General features: G+C 31.5%; 1 protein-coding gene across 1 annotated transcript in view; it reads right to left on the reverse strand.

Moving 5' to 3' along the window:
• Positions 1-10,971: 10,971 nt before the first annotated feature.
• LOC143232713 (histone-lysine N-methyltransferase 2C-like) overlaps positions 10,972-14,757 on the reverse strand; it is a 180,224-nt gene continuing 176,438 nt past the window's right edge. The window contains 4 exon segments of the mRNA XM_076468458.1: positions 10,972-12,017; positions 12,832-13,014; positions 13,210-13,326; positions 13,578-13,752. Coding sequence (XP_076324573.1) covers positions 11,925-12,017; positions 12,832-13,014; positions 13,210-13,326; positions 13,578-13,752 — 568 coding nt within the window. The 3' untranslated portion in view covers positions 10,972-11,924.

Here is a 14,757-nt window from a genome sequence, read left to right on the forward strand (position 1 = left end):
CAGGAGTTTTGTTCCTCATTGTTTGTACCTTTATAAACTGATGCGTAACTCCATTTTTGATTATTTTCTTAGAGATTGTTTTATATTCCTTGAATTTCTGAACAAATATGTAAAACATTGGTTGGCTAATTTAACCCTTAAAGAGCAGGAATGTTGTAGCTAGCATTATCAGTTGATGTTGGCTGCCAGTTAAGGATTAAAAGACAAATTTCACACTAAAAAATGTCTATACCTGAGTTTTTGGGTGAGATTTCTTTGAAAATGTATATACATATACTGAGTAAAAAAACAGTTTTGAAGTCACATGAGAATACTACTGCAGTAAAGATGTTATTCTTTAAAAAAAAAGTGTTATGTATACTAATACTATTCATGATACCATGTTAAAATTCTGCAAGCAAATTTTAGTATTTCCACTTCATAAACTGTTGTATAGTTTTGATGCATGTGGCAGAGTAATGGGATGTTTTCTTAGAAACAACAAACTACTGAAAAGTATGTAATAGTGGCATAATTTCTTAGTAATCTTTCAACGTATTGCTCATGTACACTAGCTTTTGTAATCTCTTACAAACCAATAACATTAATAATTACTGGATCATAATCATTATAAAAATTAAAAAAAAAATTATAATGATTTAGTTATATTTGAAAATTTTAAGTCTCTCAAAGAATTTTCTTGTACATGTATTTGAACCTTAAAATTTTTCCACAAAATGCTTTAATCTTATTCATACTACAATGGTATTTATGCTTGTATATAAAGATCTTACTAGTAAAAGGATCAAATAGAATAAGTTAGGATCATTACCTTCTCATTGTTGACAATATGAATGCACATCAGACTAAATAACATGAGCTGTTTCATTATGTTAAGTGTGTTGTGTTCAGTCGGTATCTATCTCTTGATAAAGCCATATGGTGAAATGAAGAATTATAATTTTCAGTGAATACTGGCTATTTCTCTTAAAAGGTGTTGCTGTATGAAAATATTTTAACTTCATGTAAAAACAATTGCAGACAAAGTAAGTTTAAAGAAAGAGACCAGACATAATGTGAAAGAAAAAAAAATATTTATTACCAATAAAGATATCAAAGTGACAAGTGCATATATTCAATAGATAGTTTTTCACTGTCTTAAGACTTGCTGCTTAGTTTTGTCCCTGTTAACTTGTGTTTGACTAACATCTTTAATGGGTATTCCTTAGCACTACATGTATTTGCTATATGTCTGTCTAAATGTTCACAGTCTATACTGTGTATTCCAAATGCATCTAGTACTGAAAGAGAATAGTAAGTAAATGTGACAACTTACAAGATACTGCAACCTGTCTGGTCAAAAATAGTAAACCATGACCAAATAAACACTAGGTACACCATATTTATTTTTGGCACATAACCTACTGTCTGAACATTTCATTTTCTGCAGATAACTTTTGTTTAAGTATTGTGATTTAGTCTAACAGAAAGTGCTCTTCCCCACCATTATTGACAATCTGGGGAAAACTTTTCCCTTAAATATAGCTTGAACTTGCTCTTCATTCATCTTTTCTGAAAAAATACTGCTGCCTATTGATTATTTCAGTGTCAAAACATAAAAATTTCACTTTCCTGCATTAATAACAGTGGGTACACCGTAATGCTCTGCAATCAGTAATGATAGTTCACTGTTAATCTAATTGCCTTATATTTGCTATTTGCATTCTTTATTTTCATTCAAATGTTGAGAGTTATGTGTGTATATAATATATACTCTCTATTTTCACATAAATACTACTAGTATTAGAATTAGTTTTCCTAAACAATCTTTTCTTGCAAGGTATTAGTAGTTGTATTGCTATCTAGGTGCTGATAAATCTGACTCCCCCACTCAGCTTCAAGCAGTGAGCAATTACCAATAGAATCCAGCAAAATTAAGACTTCTTAGGTTCAGTTCGTGCAACCAGGATTAACATTAGGAATATATATATATATATATTCCCACTCTGACCAATTGAGGTGAAGTGCAGTAACCCATGGCAAAATACATTTTCCTTCTTAGACTGCTAGCAGCACCAGTGGCTTAGCCTTCAAAATACTGAATTTCCTTACACAAGATTATCCCTCATTTCAAGTGGCATCACAGAAAAGGAAATATAGTGAAACTGCTTGATAGCTTGGAGAACAAGAGTTGCAGTAACCTTTTGATCCATTCATTCAAACAACCAGTTAACCCTACAAACTTGGTAATAATCAACTGGAAATTACATAAGGTAGTGGCTTTATTTCATTGTGAAAATATCATATAATAGTTCATAAAGAATGTTAGGTCCTTTCAATTAATGATTTTCAATGGATTAGTTGACCTAGCTTTTGGTCCAACAATTAATCCCAGCCATAGAAATTGGGACATTGACATTTCAACTGACCATTAGAAGCAATCTGACAGTTCTTTTTCAAGAGCTTCATAATAAGACTTGTTTTGGGAAAATAAACTTGTTATACAGTGATAAGACCAGCTTAAGATACACAGTAAATGTGGTGAAGCAAACTACAAACTGGAAAATGAAGATTATTTGGTGACTGCATGAAAATATGTTAAAAGTATTTTATAAAAGTGACAAAATTTACACCAGAGTCATGAGTTGAATATGCCATCTTTACTGAAGAGAAATATTTGCTCTAACTTCTTGGTACTGTACAAAGAGATTTTACTTCAGTTATAGTTAAGCTTTAAATATCAAACTGCCAAACATGGGAAATAAAAAAAAACACCTCTTAAATGGACATACTTATATTTTAACGGATATAACTAGGTTGTACAAGTCTAACTGAATATAACATTTTACTATCTGAGAACCCAATCAGATTTTTCAATCTTAAAGATTCTCTGAGGAAATTCAATGAAGGTTAAATTTAGACATTGCTTAACCTTCCATCTTAAATTATAGTAGCACAGTGGTTCTTAAAAAGAAACCAGATGGATCAACGCTTGTACATTAGTGATCACCATTTGAATAATATTTAAGTAAAGGTTATTGGTAAATACCTATATCACAGGTCTATGAACTGAAGACTGTTTTTAATACCTCAAATATACTATTTTAGTATAAATCCATGCTATTAATACTAGCTCACAACACCTGCAGTCTTTACTAGAATGAGAAGGAAACTTCTAAAGATGTTGAACATAATAAATCACATAGTGACACATGCAATAATTTGGAAAATTTATACATCTTGTTTCAAGCAAGTTGTGGAGAAGCAAATACATAGTGGACTAACAAGCCACACTGAACAAAAGTTGCAAAGGTTTTCAAGTATGGATATTTTAAATCATACATTGGTCCAAATCACCAATTTAAAATGAATTTTATAGAATAAATATCCAATCATATTTGGAGAGGGAATACTTCTAATCTAGTAAAATCAATCATCAAATATGTAAGAAAGTACATAATTATAAATATTGTGCTTTTATATTTTACGTTGTGTCCAATCTCCTTATTTTGTTATTATGAATTCATGTATTCCGAAGAATTCAGTACTACTCTAAAAAAATTTTATTGAATCTCTTGTTAATCAGTGTACACCAACCACACTTCTTGAGAAATAATGCATTTTATCTGAATATATTATAATGAATAGAAAAGATAAAATGTTAGTATACTGACCACAGTGTATTCTGTGGAATTTTCTGCTGACACATGCATTGCTCTTTTCTCCTACTCTTGTGTTAGGTTTAAAATTACCTCAGGTTATCAAAAATTAATACGATATACACTCTGCAAGTTAATTGAAACAAATGGTCATTTTACAATATTTTCAGCATGGGGGCCGGTGTAAGATCGCTGGACCCGCTGATTTCCTTTAATAGTCATTTTATCAAACAGACAGCGTCATTAGCTATGTTTTGCAGTACGGTCGATCTATTTTGGGAATACATGACGAAATTTTGAGGAATATTACGTCATTCGAAATTGCGTTAGAAGGGCAATGAGACCAGTCAAAAAACAACTTCTCACCAACTCAATAAAGAAAACGGTATCAGTGGGGTCTGAAATACAATAACTGGACGCAAGAACAATGGAGGAAGTCTCAGTGACGAGACTCATTTCTTCATACAGGGTCAAAGAAGTCTGCATGTTCGCAGATCTACAGGCGAGAAACTTCGAGAATCTCACATCAATCAGTTCGTAAAACATCCCTTGAAGATGTTTTGGGGCTTTTTCAGCTACTATGGCGCCAGAGGCTTACATATCGTAGAAGGTATGATGCGAGGACCACAGTACATCGAAGTTTTGTAGACAAGAGTCGTTCCAGAATTGAAAAAGAGATTTCCAGATGGATCTGGCATTTTTCAGCAAGTTTCGATGCGTGGCACGGAGCCCGAAGTCTTTCTTTACAAATCGCCCAAAGTTTTTCATTAGGATTTAAGTCCGGAGAAAAGACTGTACTACGAAAGATAAGCTAACTGAGGCCATAATTGAGGTGTGGTACCGCGGTCCAAAAATTAGTAAAGATTGCAGTCAAATAAAGGCGGTCACATCATGTATTAATTTGTAATTTTTGGATTCTCAGAAATAAAACGCAAAAAATTGAAAAAAAGCGTAATTTTCCGTCTTGTTTCAATTAATTTGCACAAGGGTGTACTTTGTGTTTGGTGTTATCATGTTTGTGATATTCTTTGTTAATTAGAGGTATTTATTATGCCTTAGTGTGTACTTTCATCAGTGTTAAAGGACATGCATATGATATTTCATTTTTAAAGGGGTGTATTGACTGTGTCGCATGTAAGTGTTTATAAAAGTAAAAAAAGGTTGCTGTATTTCTTGATCAAGACAAGTGCACAAGGTTTACTAATTTTAACTTTAATTGTTAGACTAGGAAGACTGAAGTCAGTGAAAGAAGAAAAGTGTGATATAGAATTATATCTCACATGTTTTATCTTTTTATATTAGCATTGTATTATTCTAAATATATCAGTTATTCTACATGCATTTTCATGAAGTTTTGTACCTCTGTCATTCTGTCAAGGTCTCTCGTCTTCCGTGACGAAAATGCTGCACATTACACTATGTAACACAAATTTTGTTCCTTGATAGTATGTGTTACTTACTAATTGCTTATGTTGTAAAAGTACAGAAAACGGACATTATTCCCTTCCAACTTTGCTTTTGTGACCTAGATAATAAATTTTAGAAATTAACCTATTTTCTATGTAAAAATGAGCAAATTTGCACTTTTAATCTACATAAGGTCTGAATAAAACAACATATGAATTAAGATTTACATGTATTTATACCAAAGTTATATAAAAATGAACACAAATGTTTAGAAGTGAGTAGTTTTTCAAGATTTGCGACTGTAATGTAAATCACTTTCACGTATCAGCCCCCAAATATAGTCTCCCATCATGTTTTCGTTATACGCTCCTTGGTAACGGCGTTAAAAGTCCAGTATATCTTGGTGGAAGCGCTCGCCTTGCTCTTCTGATATGCTCCCATGTTCTTCTTGAATTTATCAAGATGAGCGTCAAGGATATGGTCTTTCAGGGACATCCTGCAGCTCATTTGGCCGTAGTTCTTCACCAGAGCCTCAATCAGTTCCACATAATTTTCGGCCTTGTGATTGCCCAAGAAGCTCCAAACGACTGCGACAAATCTGCCCCAAGTTTTCCCCCTTCCTACTGAGCTTCTTGGGTAATTCTATGCACTCCAGGATCTTTATTTATGGTTCAACGAAGACACCAGCTTTGACTTTTGCCTCAGACAATTTAAGGAAGAAGTCTCGATGATACCTGAAGGCTGCAGACTCCTTATTACAAGCTGTGACAAATTGTTTCATAAGACCCAATTTTATGTGGGAACAACACCGTCTTGAGGTCCACTAGTGGCTCACACTTGACATTGTGTCTCCCCACAGCAAACTCGGTTCGTAGTGGCCAGTGCTCCTAGTTGTAGTGTGCTGTGGTGTCCCTAAAGCAAAGATAACAGGGAAACTTGGTAAAGCCTCCTTAGAGATCCATCAGGAATGTCACCATTTTGAAGTCTCCGATAACTTCCCAGCCATACTCATCATACTTCAAGGCTACTAGCAAGGACTTGATGCTATTGTATTCCTCTTTGAGGTGTACTGAAAGATATTTAAATCTTAAAAGGTCTAAAATTTGTATAATATAAAATCTTACTATTCAAGCAAGCAAAATATGTCCATCTTACCATCTAGAATTTTTCTGCAGTGCTCGCAGAGAAAATGAGGTGCCCAGGGTTTGTAGGCTTCACACATTTTAGCAGATGCTGTCATAGAGTATCATTTTGCTCTTGTCTTGATAAATTGGCCACATACATAGCAGAATGCGTCTGGAGAATGCTTGCAGCTTCTTGATGTCATCTCTGATAAAAATCAAATAGGTCTATGTGCTCACTTAGGCAGCTAGAACTAAACTGAAGTGGTGAACCCCTGTATATATATATACTACTATGGAAAGTTCTAGAAAATTCGAAAATGTTCTTAAAAATTCTAGAAAGTTCTTGAAAATTAATGTAAGTTCGAGAAAACTCTCTTTCAGTTACTCAGCACTGAATCTACCTGGAATGTTCTAGAAAATGGGTACATTTGAAAATTTCATTACTCAGGTCGCAAAAGCAAAGTTTGAAGAGAAAAAATAGGTATTTTACTTTAGGCATAAGCAATTGGGAAATAATACTTTCTGCTGAAGAACAAGAAGTAAAATTTTGTTACAAAGTGTTATGTAAGAATCGTAAGAACAGTCCTTCAATATGTCATGTGATATTTCAAGGTTATGGCCTCTTCTATGTTTAAATGAAAATGAGCAGTCACAAGGATAGTGCTAGATACTCTTGGTAAATTGAAATTACCTGTGCAGTACATTTAAGCAGCCTGGCAGATGGTCTTGAACTAACCAGTCTTGGGGTTGTAATCCAATATCAGAAACAGTTCATCATCAAAGAAAATACGTAGTGCTTTATGTTCGACTATGATAAAGATTAGGCTTTACTGTAGTTGACACTGTTTCACATGTATTTATTTAATTCTCAGGAACTCAGATATTTAGAGAAATTCAGCATGACTCTGTAACATATATATCTTAGGGTCTCCTGTTATTTAGCATGCCTATCCCAATGCTTAAGAAATAAATTTTACTGAAATATACCATGTTTCTTGTCATTTTTATTATTCTCGATTTCAAATTAGACAATGTCCTGACCTTAGATTTTGATAATTTTAGTCACTGGTTTAAACGTGTAATTCTAAAGTAAACTCAATTTTATTATCTGTATTTATTCTTTTCAGTTTGATATATATCAAATTAATCTGACTTTTAATAGACTTGAAATGCCGCAACACGGGTGGCCTGATGAATTTTGGTATTTGAGGGAAATGCTTTGGTGAAATTCACACACAACAGATAAGGTATAGATATTTTTACTGCGAACATGTCTTGGAGCAGTAAAAAATAATATATTGTAAATTATCAGTCTTATTATATTATCATGCATACATTAATCCTAACAACTTCGCATGTCAAAGAATGATCCAAAGAGCATTCAAACACTAATAGGCATGATAATGCGAAAAAGATGGAACTAAAATGGGTATTATTTCTTAATTCGGGGCGGAATCATGAGACATAGTATAATAAACAACAACACAAAAAAACAGTTTTTTTTTTTAATTTCGCCCAAAGCTACAGGAAGGTTACGTGTGCTAGCCGTCTCTAATTTAACAGTGTAATACTAGAGGGAAAGCAACTAGTCATCACCGCCAACTCTTGGCTACGTTTTAACTAACAAATAGTGGGATTGACCGTAACATAATAACGTGTCCACGGCTGAATGGGCATGTTTGGTGTTATGGGTATTCGCACCCGCGATCCTCAGATTATGCCTTAACCACCTGGCCATGATTGTTAGAATAGGTATATTGCAATTAATTTGTGGTTGGTGAGGTTGATTTTCTGTTTAAGTAATTTTCTAAAATGGCTAAAAGGTAAATTCCACGAAATAACATCTTAAAATCAACCATGCCAAGAGGGATATTAAAGTGTATGTTTCTAGAGCAAAACTATCCATTGAGGGGAATCAAACCCATGGCCTGACTTGTAAATCTGTAGGCTTACTGTTGTCCCACCAGGGTCTGATGTTAACGACCATCTTTTTCTTATTTGCGTGACATATTATGTTCGGCTTAGTTTGGTGATAAACAGACGTTCTATCATTTATCCAGTACAACTTGTATAAAGTTTAGTGTGCAAAGAAGTAATAAGTTACTTCATGTTAAGTATATACAATTTTATTTTAACAAGAAAAGTTAATTTTTGTATTTTGTTATTTTCATAATTTTTGCACAAAACGACACACGTTACCTGCACATTAACTGTTTTTAATTTTGAACCTTATGGACTAGAGGGAGGCAGCTAATCAACATTACCCACCACCTTCCCTCCAGTTATTATATAAAGTTCAGCTGGATTCATGTTTGAATCAATGTCAACCAGTAAATAACCACTTTGTTAAAAGTTTTAGTTTCCTTGAAAAGTGCAAAAAATTCTTATAAACGTATTTGAATATCGTTGTTATAGCGCACATATGGAACCAATGTGCACATTTTAGTTAATATTTATTAGTTATATAATAATTAATCCGCTGTGAATTTTTTATTCAGTAGCCTGAAAGTTAAATAGATGAGTTACTTAAAATAAGGTTTTGTTAGTTCTTCACTTGCCACAAAACACAGATATCTTTTCATTTTTTCATCAGTTCTCCTTAACCGTCGGTGCATATTGCTACTTTGTGGCAACAAGTCTCTTCTGTATAGTATTTTATAACTGAAATGTATGTTATAATCTTTAGCCCACTAACATTTATAACTCAAAATAAATAATCAAAGGAAGTGGGTCATTCTAAAGGAAGCAGCACGTGGATACAATGCTTAAGTCCTTTAGGTGAGAAACATTTCTCATCTTTATCATTTTTTGCAACAGTTTAGAAGTAAACAAATATTTTTATACATGTTTATGCTATTAAAATAAATAATGTAAACTAGAAGTGTGTGGGTGCTTTTTTTCAATCATAAATGCATGTTTTCCTCAGGACAAGAAAAAAAAATATATATATACTTTTTTTTAGTGTGCTCAGACTGACACGTTAGAAAATATACTTTTTTTTTTCTTCCCTCTAAGAAACAAAGTCACATAGTAAAGGGTTAACAAGTTTTCCTTAATTTATTGTTCGTCACTATTTTTTTTGGTTTTAATGCCAACTTCTTTTATGTTGGTGAATAAAATTTATATCTTACGTTTGCACAACAAATGATTACAGGTTATTTTAAAGATGTCTTGTTTTTCTTGAATGAATTCAATATATTTCAACACATCTGTTTGTCTATCAGTAACGATATCATTCTTGATACTACACTTCTGTGGGATAAAGATGATAGCAGAGCTCTACATAAATGTTTAGTATAAACTAAATTAACTGGTATTATTTCTTGGAGTAACTCTATTTGATTGAACTAGAATAGAATTGGAGTGTAAAACTGAGTCTAAAATTTAAGTTTTTTTATCAGTTGTCTTTTCTCCTGAATACTGCAACACAACTTAATGTTTTTAATATTTGGTCCCAAACTTGAGTTGTGCACAAAGGTTATCGAGGTAGAGGATCACACTAATGATGAATTTTAAAGATAATTACACCCAGGACAATAGAAATTATCTGCCAGAGTTTAAATTTTTCCATATATTGTAACATTTATTAATCACATTGTTAACCATTTCAAAAGAAAATTAAATATAACTGTATATGAAGAGTAATCTTTCAAAATTAATCAGAACCAAGTGAATTCCATCAAGTTAAACAGTTGATTGCATTTACTCTCTGACAGTTTAGATGGGTTTACGTTTGGATCAATTTCAATCAGTAAATAAACAACTTGTGAAGTTTTACCTTTCTTGAAATGTGTAAAATTTTTCAAAAACTTGTCACAAAAATGCAGTGTTTATAAATTAAATAAAAACTTTCTGATGTTTTCAATCAAACAATACATATTAACATTGCAGTGTATGTGAAAAAAGTTGATTTACAATTAAACTACACTAACAACAGAAAAAAAACAATTACAGAATAATACAGTACCTTCAGGAGTTCTTAATGAAAGCTCAACTAAGATCTGCAACATGTAAGGATCTAAACTAATCAGTCTTTTATTTAAGAAGCTACTGTAAAAAAGTGCTAAAATATTACATAATTTGTTTGTAATTTAAAGTACAACTTCAATTAAATAAATGGCAAATGTAAAAGCTTGTTGCTTTGGAAATTTCTTATTAAGCAAGGCCTCAATACAATCTACTTTTTTTTACTGCTATGTATATTTATCTTGATAAGTGAAAACATCTGAAGCAAGTGATAAAAGAATTTGACTAGTGATTGTTGATAGTTAATACATACACTATCATGCAATACAAGACCTGAGAAACTGAAATGGTCATTGTATGAAGGGAGTATGAAATACCATTGTTTTCAGTTAACTTAATGATATTGCAAAAGAGTTAAATAAATATCTTACTGTAATATGCAACAACAGTGTTTTTAAAGATATTTCACAGTTACTGTAGTATAAACCTTTTCAATGTTAATTATCAAAGGTTTAAGTAGTTGTATGAAAATATTTTATCTGGTTATGTTATAATTTATAGGTTTATTCTATTACTACTTAATGTTTGTAAATGAAAAAAAATTGAAAAAAAATAAGAAACATGACAAAATTAATATCATGTTTCAAGGTAAATATTTTTCTATTGCTCTGAACTATTTGTATCAAATTATAAATTGTTTGTTATGCTTGAATAGTTTAAGCATTTGCCCCCTAAAAACTAGTAGATTGTATCCATATTAAGAATTGTCATATTTATAATTGATAAGAGATTTACAATATGGCTGCTCTAAAGTTGCTACTAACTGCTACACCACATAGATCTATGCGAAGTCTTTTATTGCACTATCAAACTGTTGTGAACAAAATTCATTATAAAGAAATAAATGAACTTGCACATTTGAAGTTGCATGATTAATATGCTGACTGAAAGCAAACGTTACTAGTTTAAAAGGTGGGATATGATAACAGAAAACAATGCAATTGGTCTTGAATCTACATTCTCCTTAAAATCTAAATTATTCACAAAATGTTTGAAGGAATTTGATAAGGAACAGACAAAAGAAAAGAAATATATGAGGTGCTGATTCATGAGAAATATACAACAAATTTACAAAAATCAAATGCCTTTGCTGGTGACTGAGTCATAACATGGACTTAAATCATAATGATGTTCTTGTGCCATGACTGACAGTAAGGAAAAATATCATAATACAGTAAATACCATTCTCTATAAAACATAGTACAGAATATATTTTCTTAGAAATGTTCAAGGCTGTACAATTAACTCTTTCCAATCAACTGGTTGGTTGATCAGTAGTTTAAACATTGTCTTGAAAAAAACCTGCTCAACTGGTTTCATTTCTAAGACTCTGTCTATTGATATAAATTAGTTATTAGAAATTACAAAGTAATTTTGTCACCTAGAGAACATAAATTCACGTTAAAAAAAAATAGATGTATAACTACATATTTTTTCAAGCAACATTTGATTTTTTAACTACCAAATGTAAAAGAAAAAATTTTCAAATGTTACCATAAAAATGATAAATCTGAATCACCAGTGATCAAAATAATGATTTAAAAAAGACATACATACATATTTAAGGTCAACATTCTAATTGTTACAATCTTAGAAGACCTTTACATGATTTCAGACAAACTTTTCCTATAGTAACTTGTATCACTAGGAAAACACACTGTTTCTGAAGAGTATTCTTCTCATGCACTTATTCTGACACACTTCACAGTGGAAAGTTAAAACAACTGCTTTAGTTCATCCACTTACGACAGTTAGGAGCCCCACAGAGGCATGGAATTTTATGCTGGTCATCTTCTACTTCAAACCTATAGTCATAGGTCAGCTGATAGAAAAGTTTAAATCATAAAAATTCAGATTGACACAAAAGATGTTTTCTGTCTACTTGCAGCAAATTATATACATCTAAATTTTTGACTACAAAGCACTGTTATAAAAATGATAAGTAGTGTCTTCTCACAGAAAAACAATGATGAAACAGCTAAGTACAATCTTCAATATTACATAGTTCTCTCTCAGTTATGGGCAAGGATATCAGGTTCAGTTGGTGTTTCATTTTAAGTGTCTTGGATTTGACTACATCAACTTTTTTATACTAAGCCCCATGTAAATCCATTTCTTTGCTCTGGTTTCTTTAATGGATTTTTTTCAAGTATGACCTGGATAGTTGCTACACCTTTTGGTTTTGACTACTGTTACCTAAAAATCAGATCTTCAATCAAGGACATACCTATTTTGTTTTTATCTCAATACTTTCTGATAAGAATTTTCTAATTTTGAACATGTATACCCAGCTTATTTTGTTTCCTGTCACTGATAGAAATTTCTCAACTATGAATATATTTATATATACTTTATTCCAATAACTCTTTCTAATAACTTTTTATGGTAATATGTCTATACCACACCTCAGAATTGTTAGTCCTTTCTTGAGAAATGTTTACAAAACACATTTATTAAAGATGTTGGTCTGATTATTGGTTCTTCCTCACCACTGTTTAGCCCATCCATTATCAACATATCATACAGACCAAGATCAATTAAATACATATTAATGCCCCTCCTGAATTGTACTTAAAATATTCTGCCCAAATACACTAAACACAAAATTATCAAACAGAAAATAAAAGGGTAATTACCTCCTCTCCACGGCTGATTCTACGATTGGCTATAATCATAATTTTCTTTTCTCTATCAATTTGCACCTCCTCTGCTACACAGTTTGGATAACATGAGTGATTGATATACCTAGCTAATCCTCCACATAAGGTAGCATCAATTACTTTGTTCTCTTCTAAACGAAACATGTACACTCCTCGATTCTAAATATAAATATGATGTGTTTTTAAACTCAATCATAAAACAACATTAACATCACAGTATGAAAAAATTAATATTTTTAATTTAGTTAACAGCAGTGTGCCATGAAAATACAACATATGTATGAATTACATCAGTATTATCACCTATTACAAAGCAAAAGTTTCATATATGATTTTTAAGAAATCAATACTCACTTGTTTTGTGTATTCTCTCTCATTTCTTTCAGCTATTTCATTTCTGATAAGCATGCCTATATATTCTATAACCATTGTATGTTTTTCTATATCCCTTGCAGCATACAATCCCAAACCCTATATTTTGATAAATAAAACAATCAAAATAACCATAAATAAATACACACACATTTGCTTTTGTTTTTTTAAATTAAAGCAAGTAACATTTAAAATGGTTAAAAATCAACTTACACACATGTTTAAAGTACATTCTTTATGAGTTTTAAACTTAATCCTTAGACTGCATAACTTACAACATAAAAAAATATCAAGATACCTCACCTTAAATTTATTTTAAGATACCTCAAACAATTTCTTTTTGATCATACCTGAATTTGAGAACGAGCTAAGTATACATTATTTCGCCAATCAGTTTTCATTTTTCGGTACTGAGAAGACTTGGAGTGAACAAACTGTTTGATGTATGGTGAACTAATCTCTACTCCTCCAAGAGAAGACTGTAAACTGGATCTAGATGTATTACTTGTATGTAAGGTGTGTGGCCTATGAGGAAGAAATATGTTGTTTTTTTAAAAATGAAATGCCTTTTAAGAAAAGAGGTACAGATCAACAGATATAAACCGTATAACAATCTTTATGGTGTAAAGCAAAAATTATTATGTGGTTTATATCACAAAAGTATGTAATTATTCTTAACCTTTCTCTCTCTTCCTATGCTGTTACAAAGTCCAATTAAAATCATTAAGTAACAAAAAATTGCTAATAATACTTATTCAACCTGTACAAATCATTTGTTTCTCTGGCAAACATGCAAGTTTAACATTCAGTAATGAGAGGAAAAGAAAAATAAGTCACAGTTATATACATTTAGCTCAATAATACATTGATAAAATCATGTATTAGGCTGAACATGAAGATCAGAAATGGAAGCGTGTGAAAGGAAGTAAGAAATGGTGTGGAAACTATCTGTTTGTCAGGAAACTGTACAACCAGTAAAAAGAAGTAGCAGTGAAAAAAATTATTACATATTAAATCTTTCAACCTCATTACCCTTTACTGTACATCACAGAAAGTTTTAGTGTCTTACATTTAAATTTTATTAAACTACTTTTATGTTATACCAATTAGTATAATATACAATCTTAGCTAACAATCCACATTTTAAAAATACACAAGTTTTAAGCTCTTAATTCTACTTGGAAATGTTTTTAAAAAATCCTGAATTTCCTCTAGTATGTATGATACACAACATATATTCTCTAGGCATCTTGTCTTCTGCATTTTGACACCACCCCTTGAAAGAGTAAGAACTTAAATGTAAATTACACATTACAGAATTGTCAATACTCAGACAAACTACAATTTTTATAGCCTTCAATTCTGTTTGGTCATACAGCTATTAACAGAAAAATCAGACCCTCACTACCCCATCCACCTGTCACATCCTCTCTTTTTAGGTTACATTCTTAGTTTTCTCTTACTTTTAATTATACTTTATATATAGCAGAGAGAAAGTTAAGGTTTTCATCTGTCAAATGGCCTACTATA

The sequence above is a fragment of the Tachypleus tridentatus genome, chromosome 11 (assembly GCF_004210375.1).
Source record: "Tachypleus tridentatus isolate NWPU-2018 chromosome 11, ASM421037v1, whole genome shotgun sequence".
NCBI lineage: Eukaryota > Metazoa > Arthropoda > Merostomata > Xiphosura > Limulidae > Tachypleus > Tachypleus tridentatus.